This window comes from Rhea americana, unplaced genomic scaffold (assembly GCF_003343005.1).
Source record: "Rhea americana isolate MKP2758 unplaced genomic scaffold, rheAme1 scaffold_19, whole genome shotgun sequence".
Lineage (NCBI taxonomy): Eukaryota > Metazoa > Chordata > Aves > Rheiformes > Rheidae > Rhea > Rhea americana.
The window spans coordinates 2,972,213-2,984,207 of record NW_028186038.1 but is presented as its reverse complement, the minus strand read 5'-3'; the positions used below and the strand labels follow the sequence as shown (position 1 = coordinate 2,984,207).

Sequence of the window (11,995 nt, the reverse complement as noted above, 5' to 3'; positions counted from 1 at the left end):
TGCTCTGGCAAATCCCTCGCGAGGGCTCCGTGCCTCAGGAGCGGCCAGGGGCTGCTGCGGGCGCAGTGGCGCGGGACACCCTCGGGGGGTCGGCAGCACTGGCCTCCACCTTGCCAGGCGCCTAGCATCCACGGTGCCGGTTTTGCTCTGGGTTTGATTAAAAAGAAAACCAAAAAAAATGACAAGTTTTCTCCCCAACCTTCCCCTCAGTTTCCACGCTCAGACTGAAGTCAGACTGCAACCAGGTAAAGGGATTTAACTTGCTCACAGCATCCAGGCTTGCACCACCTCACGCTGCGCCGTGTTGTCTTCTTCCCCCGGATGACCTGCATCTCCGCCGAGCAGCCCCACGGTTTGGAGACACGACTGCTCCGGGAGGGGGGCAGCAGGGAGCAGGTCTGACCCCACGCAGCACAGCAGACGTGCCCTTTCCCCAGCTGCCGCAGAACCTGCACCGGAGGGGAGGAGGAGGACGGGGCTTTTCTTTTTGATCTGTAAAATAAAATCTCCGTGTAAGCTTTCCCCTGCCGGGCTGCAGGGCTCGGCCCCGTTCTCCAGGCCGCCCCAGGGGAGGAAGCCGCAGAGCCCCGCAGCTTGCAGCGGCACTCCTGGCCCCGGGAACCGCTCTGGGAGACACCAGCTCGCGGGTCGCTCGCAGCCAGGCCAGCGCCGGGTGCAGCTCGCGCACCCGCAGCGGAGCGGTGCGCACACGCGCTTCCCCGGGACCGCTGCTGGGGCGGCCGCGGACCGGCCTCCCTCCGTGGGCCGGGAGCCCGCGGCGGACGGCCGCGATCCCGCCTGCCCAGGCTCGCTCCCGTCGGACGTCGTGACTGCGCGGTTGCCATCAGCTACAGAGACGCGACGTTTTTGCAACCTCCAGGCACGCGAAGGCTCACGGCCGCGGCCGCGCTCCCCGGGAAGGGCCCAGCACGGCGCGTCTCGGCTTGACCCTGGGCTAACGCGGTAGAAACTTCACAGCCGCGTTGCAGAAAGCCCCACCAGCGACCCGGCCTCCGCGACGCGGCTTTCCCACGGCGCCGGCGGGCAGAGCCGCAGAGCTCGTTCAGGAAGCGACGGAGAACGAAGCCCGTCCCCGACACGGGCGTTAAAAGCCTGAAGGCCCCGCTTTCGCCGGTGCTTCGAAACGCTGCAGCAGGACGGGGAGCTCCTCCCGTGCTTCGTGTCTCCCTCGCACCCCCCTCACGCTTGAGGGTGCGTTCGGAGGCAGGATTATGACCCCGAGGTGTTTCTGATGCAGCTGGGCTGGAGATGGGAAATCTGCTAAGCGGCATCAACTCAAATAGAGTATTTTGTTTTGATTTACCAGCGACTACATTCTCCACTGAAGAAGCACCCAGGCAGGTAATTTTTGAACAATTTTACTTGTCTATTTTTATAATAATAGCTGTAATAAAATAACAATGAATAAAGGAAAGAAAGAGCATAAATAAAAGCCCCTGAGTGCTTAACTGCAAGATGTGTGTCCCTTTACTCATCTTTGCTGGTCAGTAAAAGGAAATTTTTTTTTTCTTCTGTATGACTAATTGCCATCTTACTTTCATCTCGTACCTCAGGGAGGAATATTCAATAGAAAAAAAGAAACGGACGCAAGTTCCTAGAGTCCTACTGCAAGAAGCGCAACGTTACCTCCAGTTTTTAGGCTGTTCGTTACTTCACACTGGCAAGAGCAAAACCCTGGAGATCTTCCTAACGCAGCGCGGACGTGTCAGGAGACGGACGCGTTCCTCGCGGCGGCTCCGCTCCCCCCAGCGTCACGGCGCGGCGCTGGGGAGCCGTGCGGACAGGCGGGCTCGTTCTGCCACCAAAAGGCAGGCACAGCAAAGCCGGGATTTATCGGCTCAGATTTTTTCTTTTTTTAAATCAGTACACATTTCAAACAATTTTAGACGGACAAGAAAATCCAGGTTATATTCTAAAACAAACCCTAAATCTCACGTTTAGGGCTGCAAAGCGCTGCAAGCTCTCCGCACACACCTATTTTCTAAAGTACCCATGGCAGCGACTGCTGTAGGGAGCTGACTGGCGTATTCAGCTCTCTTGGTAGTCCAGACTCTTGTATGCAATTAGCAAATATTTGAGAATTGTTTCACTATATTTGACACTTTGAATTGACTTCCAATTTCCATGACTATGCTAACAAGCCCTGTTAAACATCTAACAGCCTTAAATATCTTATTGTGCCCCCAGCATCAAATCAGCGTCTCCCCAAACGTACTTCTCCCTTCTCCAGAAATTCTGCTGCTGAGAGTGCCGAAGCACGAAGAAACCAAAGACAGAAAACAAACCACTTAAAATTGCTCTCAAGTTTCACAGAAACTGTACAAATCCAGGGGGGATTTGAAGCCTTTTTGGCTTCCCCCCCCCCCTTAAATCAGTAACAGTTAATTAACTACTGAAATACTTAGCTGCCTCAAGCATCTGTTATAGGAAGCTAAGCTGCATTTTTAACATTTGCAATGACTTTCCTTTATTGCCACAAAAATAAATTCTTTATCGAATCAAAATGCATTTTCACCAATACAGGGCTGTTCTGTCCCAAACGCCAAGCGTGTTCACCCACCATTTCAGTAGTAAAAAGCACAAGCCGGGTCCGGAGAGAAAAGCTGAACGGTTCCATGACGCTTAAGGACGTCCGAGTCCTGGTGTTGCTCGTCCTTGCCCAGCAGAGCCCCGCGCAGCTCCGCAATTTCCTTGCCCGTCCCTCGGGGCCCGCCACGGCCGCCAGCCCGGTCGGGAGGGCGCCCGGCGCTTCGACCCGGCTCCCCTCGCCGCTGCCGTCGCGCCCGGGCACTTACTCTGCGCTGCCGAGCAGACGTCACCGTTCTCCGGGGTTCCTCTCTCGGCTCGTGCGCGCGGGGGCATCGCCCAGACGTACCTCCTTCGACAGCCCCGGGGAGCCGCAGGTCTCYGGCGGCTCGGCCAGCCGCGAGCGCGGGAGCCGTCGCTTCGCCGCGGCGAACGGCAGCACGTTTGCTGCGCTCCCGCGCTCGCTCGCGTAGCAGAACAGCTCCTGCTTGCACGCGGAGGCTTTGCTACTCCTCCAGCATTTCTAAAAGCTGCAGGGAGGAGCGGATAATCCTCACCGTCTTTCCTGAAGGACTAATTTACAGGCCACAGAAAATACTGAAGTCAAGAGCTGCATCTGAAGAGAGCCCCTGGGACAGTTTGAGTATGTAAAGATGCCCATACACGTAATCCAGAACGATCTTTATTGAAGATTGCCCCAAGACTGGACTTGTTTCACAGCGGGGTCTTGGGGATGCAACAGCTGGAAGAAACAAGGGAACCTCATGACCTTGGTCTAAAATATAGCTAAATACAAGGGTTTGTTATTTTAGTTTTGTACTACTCTAGGTAGACTTAATAACTCTGCTGTCAATAGCTAGATTGTAATGAAACAATTCTTTATTTTTGCTTTTAACCCTTGTTTCACATTCAAAGTAATTTCAGCAAACACCAAGGAGCTGTTCTCATGGGCATGGTTACGCTTACACTGAACGTACTGGCCTGCTCTCATAGCACCTGGCATCCAAGCTTAAAGACTTTTCTTTTTCTTTTTTTTTTTCTTTTTTGAGGTGTTTTCCGGGGGCAGCACACAGCAGCATGAACTGTAGTGACTCACAACGAGCGTGGAAGAGTATCTTCTGCATTAGTCAGACCTCCTGACGAGCAGCGAGCACCCACCAAGCCGAGCTGTAGCAGCCCATGCAAAAGCAGCAGTACCGAGTCGGGTGCTCCAGTGTGGGCTCCAAAGCAGCGCCTGCAGTGACACTACCCTGGAAAACCACAACAGCTTCAGCAGTTAGTAACATCAGCATTGCAATACGCGTCAGGTATCCAGAGGAATTGGCTGGTCCCAGGAGGCGGTGAGACCGGCTGCAGCTCTGAGCAGACAAGCAGGGCTGGAGACGCTACCAAACCCTCAAACAACCCAGGGGCACCAGGAGCTCAGCACAGCCCTGCTCTGGGTGTCCCACCTGCTGGGACTGCTGTGCTCACTGAGCAGGCAGAAGACACACACAGTTAATCTCTCTCATCAGCTTCAGTAGAGAAATCAGCCTGCATATCGAAGGAGGCTGCAAACAATTTGCCCCCAACATCCCTCGCTAGCCAAAACTGAGCAGCCTTTTGCAGAAGAGATTAACTAAAGCTAGGAGGACTTKGGGGGGGGGGGGGAGCAACATCCACCTAGGGTTTGCCAGAATTTCCAGTCCTGATATTTAATCCTGATGTTACATGTAATCTGAATATTAATGCATTATTTTCAAAATGCTCCTCTGGAGAGGGAGGCCCATTGACCTTCTGGAGTCTTATCCAGGGCCACAAAGGAACCTAAGGGTTTACAGAGGGAGCAGAGTGGTCAGAAGAATTATTACAGAGGTCCAAAAAAGCTGCTGGACAGCAAGGAGCTCCGGGAAGCTCTGCCACGGGATTTCTCTGGAGAAAGGAGCCTTGTAAACTTTCAGGAAATAAAAATTCCAGGCAGCTGCGCTGTGCTTTGCCACTACGATCACTGCAGCAGCGATCCACGGCTGGTGACACGGCAGGGACACGACTCCGGCCCCACGCGGGAAGGCTGGCGACTCCCACCGCACCGGGCAGCAGCTGCGGGAGGAGGAGAGGCGCCGGACACCAAAACAGCAGACGAGCAGTGTGGTGCGCAGCTGGACCCCCATCTGCCACCCACAGGAAAGGGACGTAAACGAGAGCCAAAAGTGAGCAAGAATTTAGCAGCAGCTTCAACCCCTTCAGAAGCTCCTGCCTTCACGCAGCAGGTAGTTCCCCCTGCCCTGGGCTCGGACAGGGCAGCCACAGCAGACGAGCGGCAAGACAACCCGCACCTCCACTTTGGCCCCTCCGAGTCTACAGGACGTTTTGGTGGCTCTTTAGCTCGGAGATGCAGCCACACATCAAAGCCAACCTGCATTCCCATCCCAGCTCACGAGGCAAAATAACCTACGAAGTAAGAGCCTAGGTGGTAACGAAATACTGAACGATGGCACCAAAATAAGATTTATTATTTAGAGCTGAGATTTAGAAGAGACAGACATAGCAGATAACAATGAAACAACATGCCAGGCTCCGGATGCGGGAAAGGAAAAAGACAATGATATTGAAAGGCTTATGGGGAGATATAAATTCATATTTCTCCGGTATCAAAAACAGAGAGCGAAAAGGTCAGAACATCATAGTCTGAAACTGCCTAAGGGGGGCGCAAATGAAGTCTTTGGGCGCATAGCAGCAGAAGGCTGGAAGAGTTTAGGGCCAAAATATAACAGCAAGGCCAGCACTCTTTCCTTGTCCTCAGGAAAAGTGCTAAGAAACCCACCTTTCTAAAAATAATAATAATAATTAAAAAAAAGAAATTAAGAACTTTGAGTATAACTTCATAATGAATGATTACTCATAAGATTATTGCTACAAACTACTTTGTACATCACCTCAACCCAAGAGACAGCTGAAACCTATCTTCAGGGAATCAAGAAAAAGAAATCTCCCACTACATAATTTTAGCTTGTTGAAGGCACTTTAAAGTCTTTTAAAAATTGCTCCAATTACTGGCTTGCCTGTAGAAGGATTTTAGCCTTACATTTAAAATTAGAAGTGACTTGAGAACTGCATTTAACTCTGGCAAGAAAATGTGTCCAGCCTGTAAGAAAAAAAGAGGGGAAAAATGGAAGGGACAAGAACGAACTTGCTCTGCAGCGAAGTCTCTGTGGGTTGCTTGACTTGACTTAACCAGATCTAAAACAGAGTGTTATCTTTACAAAAGAACCGTTCTGAGAAATTTAAATGGAATGGGCATTTGTCTCCACCGCAGTCCGAACGCGCGTGCCGAGCTCATCTCTGAGAGCACCGCTGAAGTCGGGACCGACCGCGTGGCGCCAGGGCTGCGCGCGGGAACCCGGCTCACGGCGGGCGCGAACGAGCCGCAACAAAACCCCTTCTCCCCCAAAATATTCTTCCTTTATTTTTGCATAACATTTTTGTATTTCCAACTATAAATAAAATTAAAAAAAAAAAAAAAACGGGTTAGAAAGTTACAAAGCCGCGTAGAGCGGCCCGGCCCGGCCCAGAGCGTCTCACGCACGACGGATCATTTCCCGTCTCGCTCCTCCTCCTCCCCGGCTGCGGCGGGACCTGGCGCTCGGCGCGGCGGCTGCGGTGGCCACGGGTCAGTCGCCGGCGTTCGCGGTTTCAGCATCTACAAAACAAAACGGCCGCGTGAGAGGCCGGGCGCCGAAGCCCTCGGTCCCGCCTGTTATTTCTCTTTAAACTTTCTAAGCTTTTAGAAGGTGTCAAAGCTCCTGAACAGCTCCGCAGGAGTTACACCAGATCCTGCCCCGCTGCGCGCAGCGGCTCGGGCGACGGGCAGGCCGAGCACGGGGACCTGCTCTTTTCCAACGGGGAAAATCCCCCCCGGCCGTCCCCCCTGCCTTTCACGTGCCAAACGCGCCGTGAACCCGTCCGGGGGCGCTGCATCGGCACGAATCAGCCYGAGTTCCCCTCGGTCACCAGACTTCAGCAACGCCGATCCTCACCGCGGGAGCTGCGGGCTCCCTCGTCCCTGCCCCGCCGGGCTGCGGGAGCGGACGGCAGCGAGCGGGCCCGCCCGAGAACATCAGCCGAAGCCGCTGACGCCCGAAGTGGCGACACAGCCCGCGTCCCAGCAGCGGCGCCGCCGAGCGCCGCGGGCCAGGACGCAGCGGGTTTACCGCGCTCGTGCGGCGGASGCGGCGCAGCGCCGGCGCTGCAACGCCTCGCGCAGACCCTCGGCCGCAGCTCAGCTCCGCGCTGGCCCGGCTGCGCAACTACAGCCAGAGCCCAACACCGCAAAGTCCACGACGTTACTCAGGGATTCAGTAAATAATAAATAACCGTGGCAAGAAACGCACGCGATTATGCTTTTGCTGCTTTATAAATTCAATCCCGTAGCAAGTTATTCATCCGACCTCTTCTACAAACGTCCCCCAAAACCGGGGGCTGCAAAGGGCACACGAGGAGCCAGGAGGCTGCAAGAAACCTTACTAGGTCGTTATCAGATGTAGTCTAATACTACCGAACTAYTTCACTTGCAACTTCTGCCTCCAAGCCCACTCCTTCAAAAAGACCCATCTGAACCGACCCCAGGGGGTAGCAAGTGGGCTGCAAGCCAGAAAACTACGCAGGCTTTTGTCATATTAGTTAACATTTGCGACATCAGTCTTGCTCAGTGTGACTTGAAACCTTTGTTCACTGTTGGGGGGAGCAATATTGAGGTCAAATCATTCCAAAAAGGAGACTACCGGTTACGACTCTCCGAAGCCTGCTTCCAATCGGCGCAGAAGGTTGGATGTTTTCCCCACTCGAACGCTATCCACAAGAACACGCGCGCTAACACAAACACACTGAACTCCAAGTCCACGGGACTTTTCCRGAAAAATTCTGAATGTTTTCTGAATTGAAAATAGAGCACTGGGACCACAAAAACTACTTTAAGGGAAAAAGCAACCACTGAAAAAGCCAAGTTAAACTAATGACTAACTCGAACATATTACTGATTTCCCTCCACAAATATCAAATGGCAAAACCTGAAATTTGATTAAGAAACTTGATTTTCTTTGGGAAACACTAGCATTTGGGAACACATCTCTTTAATGCTAAACACAARTGTTTTTGTAGGAGTGAAGAGACTGCCATATTTAGCCAGGTGAGTGGCTCACTTAACCCGTCATCTTGTTTTTTATGCCAGCTAATACCAAATATTTCAGAGAAAAATGCAAGAAGCYACACAGCAGACAGTGAAGGAACGGGAGAAAAAGGAGCATTCTACAGACTGATGTAAAGTAATAGTTAAATAATAGCATTTACTCTTTAAAATTTTAGAAGGAAGACCAAGATTGAATATACAAAGAAACTGCAAGGGATAGTTTTGGCATCAKTGGTTTGAAGCGAAGTCAGCGTCAGGGAGATTGGACCGAGCGCTGCAGGAGAGCATTAAGGGTTCAAAGTTTTCTCCCTGCAATGCCCTGCCCCGCTCCCCGCCGCCTGCGAGCCCCGCAGCGCGCAGGCAGGCTCCCGGGCAGCGGCCGCGCGCGCAGCAAGCCAGGGAGGCCGCGGAAAAACAGGATGCGATTATGCGTTTAGACACTCTATCATGATATAGAGCAACCAGGAAGCCAAATTAAGGGCAGATGGGCAAACTTAATTAGGCATTTCCTAAGTACTGGATGCGTGACTTGGCAGCTTAAAATGTTCTTTTGATATTTGTATTCAATTCCTATAAATTCTTAAATTTGAAAATGTGGGGATCCCAACTCCCTGGCYCTCTATCCCCATCAAAACCTCAAATTTAATCATAAGCATCCATCCTGGCTCCACACAGCTCCTTACAGAGCTGCTCTGGGAACGTCCAGGTGACAAAGCTATAGACATAGCTGCCATAACGGACAGCTATAGGACATACAGGACATAGGCTGGCCTTAAAGGAAAGGGAAAATTTTATCCATGGTGTTTCATACCTGCTTGCCTACCTGCTTTTCATACCTTCATATCAAAGGAATATTCAGAGTCAGGAATAGAATCAGCTCAGTTTTGGGATCGGCAGGGGAATGGTTTCTCGTGTGCAGAGCCTCCTTGCTGTGCCCCACTGCCAGGGCTGTAGCACAGACTCCCCCCCGCCTTGCCTGGAGCATAAGGAAGATATTTAATTACAAACAGGACTTCAGAACTTTTTAATTTTTTTTTCCTGTTGAAAGATGTGGGCAGAGCAATATGGCCAGCGCCTTTGCTCAAATTCTGCTCAAGAAATCCCATTTGTTTCATCTCACATTGTTTGTTTAATTGCTACTGAGGGTTAAAGCAGCCTTCAACGTGATCAAGGATAAGAAAATGTAGTTTAAAGTAAGTAGTCAGAAGACTTGGCAGYGAAGATGGTTATCAGGGAATTAAAATGATGAATACTGCAATGAAAACATCAACCTCTGAGCCTTTCTTTGGCCCTAACACTAGCTAAAGATGCAATAGTTAGGAACACAGATGCTAGAAATGCGAGTTTCATTCGAAGAGAGCAGGTGGATACGCCTGTGTCTGAGTCAAACCTGGCTTCGGAGGGCCCCGCTCGCCGCGGCTCCCGCACGGGCTCCCCGCAYGCCGCGCTGCCGGGCAGGGCAGCGGGCCCTCGGCGCGGGAACAGGGCGCTGAGGATTTCTACGCGGTCGCAGCACGGACACTAAGCCGTGCAACGCGTGCAGCACCCAGAGCGGAGCGGCACGGTTGGACGCGCAGACCCGGAGGCTCCTCCCGCAGCACTCCCCTTCCTTTCCTGGTCTGCAAGCCGCATAGAGCAAAGAGACCGCCAAGGGCGCGCACGTAGCGCACAGCTGCGGCAGGGCCGGTTTCCGCGCCTTCCCTTCGTCACGTCTAACTTCTGCCCGGACCAAGCCAGAAGGGTCTCCCGCAGCGCGGGAGCACAGCCCGAGCGCCCCCTCCCACGTACCCCGCGCTAATTCCTCCCGCCGGCAGCGCTACGGACACCACCTGCTTACAACAGCCCCTTCAGCCTTCCAGCCCGGCCTGCTTCGCAGCACCGTAACGCCAGCAAGACCGCAGAAGGCCGGAGACCGGGGCCCCGCGGCCGCTGGAGCGCTGCGGGCGGCGGGCAGCGGCGTTACAGGGGAACCCGGGGAACAGCGGGGCATCGCTTCTGCTCCTTGAGCACAAGGAGAGGGACCAAAGGCGGGAAAACAAATGAGGAGTTACCCGGAACAGCTAGAAACGGACACGCTTCTATGTTTTAGAAAAACACTGGGTTTTTTGCACAGTTTTCAAGCAGRATTTTTTTTATTTTTCTTCTTTCCAATCTATACAATTTCTTGGGGCTTTTAGTGCCACTGACTCTGTCAGTATACAGGGGATGGACTATACAACAGGCAATAGCAACACAAACTGTACGAGTCAGTGCAAGCTGAAGGAAAACTGGTGTGAGAACATATCTTCCATGGCTGCTCATGAAGCATACAGACATGAACCTAAAAAACTCAAACAAATTAAAGATACATGTTACAGAGAACAGAAATCTCTTACTACAGTAAGTATTTTGCCCAGGCAGAAGACTCTGCATAATTGTGTATAAAATTCAATTCTAACTGAATTGATGGAATAATATATTCAAAGGGTACAAAGTAATTTAGACAGATATAATACTCAAAGTACAATAGAACTATACAATTCACAGCTTGGCAGCRCAAGGCATCTCTGCCCTTCAGCAGACACTATCAAACGTCATTGCAGATGCAGAGCAACGTGCCTTCAAATTTCGTTACCGGTGCTGGGAACAAGCTCCCTCAGGGCTTCCTAGCAAAACGAAACTTACCCTCAGCAAACCAGTCTTAGCGGTTACCGAGAGGTGCAGGTGCAGACTCTACGCACAGTAAAATGGGCAAAAAGCAACTTTCAAACAGGAGAGAGGTGTCCATGCCACCTACAGTGCAAACTTAATGAAAATTAAAAAAAGAAAAAAAATTCAAACAAAAGGTGGTCAGACTCCAAAACTGAAGCATTCATTGGTCATACATGAAGATGACAAATAGTAGCTTCACATTTTATTCCATTTCAGTGTGAATACTGCTAGCACTTCAGTGACAAAACACCATTTTTAGCCAGATTGCTGAGTTGAGGACAGAAGACATGCAAGTACTGTACTTACACKGCTCTTACAATAACCCGGAGGTATATTCTCCTATAACCAGGGTTTAAGTTAGCTTTTCACTTACGAAACATGCATGGCTTTGTAATTTAACTAAAATATAAAAGCCCAGTAAGGGAAAGAAAACATAAATCAGATTTGCTGCAGATCTAGAAGAAAACAGTGTTAACGTGTCAGCTAGCTCCCTGTTACAGAAATACGTTGCCACCTACAACAACTTTACCAGGGACTGCACACGAGAACGAGCTGCGCTGCCCGAAGCTGTTACCTGTTCTCATGTACACTCGGTAAACGTGCATTTCACTACTCCTCTACRCAGACGGTTAAATTTAGGTCTTTGTCTCAGACAAACCTCGCCTCACAGTTATAAACAGCTCAGAAATGACAGTTCAATCTATGAGTTAAAATAACAGCATTTACAGTGAAAGAAAACCAATGAAGAACTTCAACTGTAAACCTCCAGGATCTTTGCAAATAAAAGGGAAAACTTGAACTCCCAAGCAGACTGTAAATAAAGTACACCTTCCAAATATTTTTACATCGCTTTCCAGCTGGAACTGAAAAGCTTAAATTCAAGGCACTGTACTCCTGCAGGGGTTAGTGCACTTTTCTAATCGTCAATTCAAGTGCATTAACTTTAAGGACTGCAAGTGCAGAACACCAGAACACAACATAATAAAGTGTCTTCAGCAATGARAAGTGAGCGAATATTGCCGTAGCAATTGCACCGTCCTTTGCGGGAAGGTCTCACAGTGGTCGCTGGCCGCGGCGGTGGCCGCGCGTGCTCGGAGGACCCGCACCGGCTGCGGCCCCGGCGCGCCGCGTCCACCCGCAGAACCACGGCTGCCCCCGGGACGCGCCGGGGCTACGTCGCTCCCGCGGCGGGGCCGGGCGGCTCGGCAGCGGGCTGCCGCCGCGGCGCCGCGGGCCTCGGCCGGCGGGTTCTCCCCAGGGCCGGGGACGGACGGAGAGGCATCGCACGAGGTGCTACTGCGCCAGAAAGAGCGGTACCTGGCACGGGCACGGGCGGCGAGACTCCCGCGGTTAACGCAGCCGACACGGGACAAGACACTGGAGCAACGCACTGACTCCCCAGTCCTGTTCTTACTGAATTAACCTACAAAAAAATAAAAAAAAAAAGAAAAAAAAGAAAAGAAAAAAAAGGCGTCGCTATTAAGCGTCGATTTTGCCGACCGACGAACGTAGTGTCACGCTGCTGAGCCAGGGGAGCCCTTGCAGGACCAGGCATTTCCCGGGCGCCGCGTCAGGCGCGCTCCCTCCGGCGGC

At 51.8% G+C, this 11,995-nt stretch overlaps 1 protein-coding gene across 11 annotated transcripts in view; it reads right to left on the bottom strand.

Annotated features, from left to right (window-relative positions):
- Positions 1-5,008: 5,008 nt before the first annotated feature.
- WNK2 (WNK lysine deficient protein kinase 2) overlaps positions 5,009-11,995 on the bottom strand; it is a 116,784-nt gene continuing 109,797 nt past the window's right edge. For 9 of the 11 annotated variants that reach the window (XM_085302398.1, XM_085302393.1, XM_085302390.1 and 6 more), the window contains 2 exons: positions 11,720-11,825; positions 6,112-6,226 (listed from right to left, as the gene is read on the bottom strand). In XM_085302398.1, coding sequence (XP_085158524.1) covers positions 6,198-6,226; positions 11,720-11,825 — 135 coding nt within the window. In that variant the 3' untranslated portion in view covers positions 6,112-6,197. Of the gene's footprint in view, positions 6,227-11,719; positions 11,826-11,995 lie in introns of all 11 variants that reach the window. The other 2 variants (XM_085302391.1, XM_085302394.1) reach the window with 2 other exon arrangements.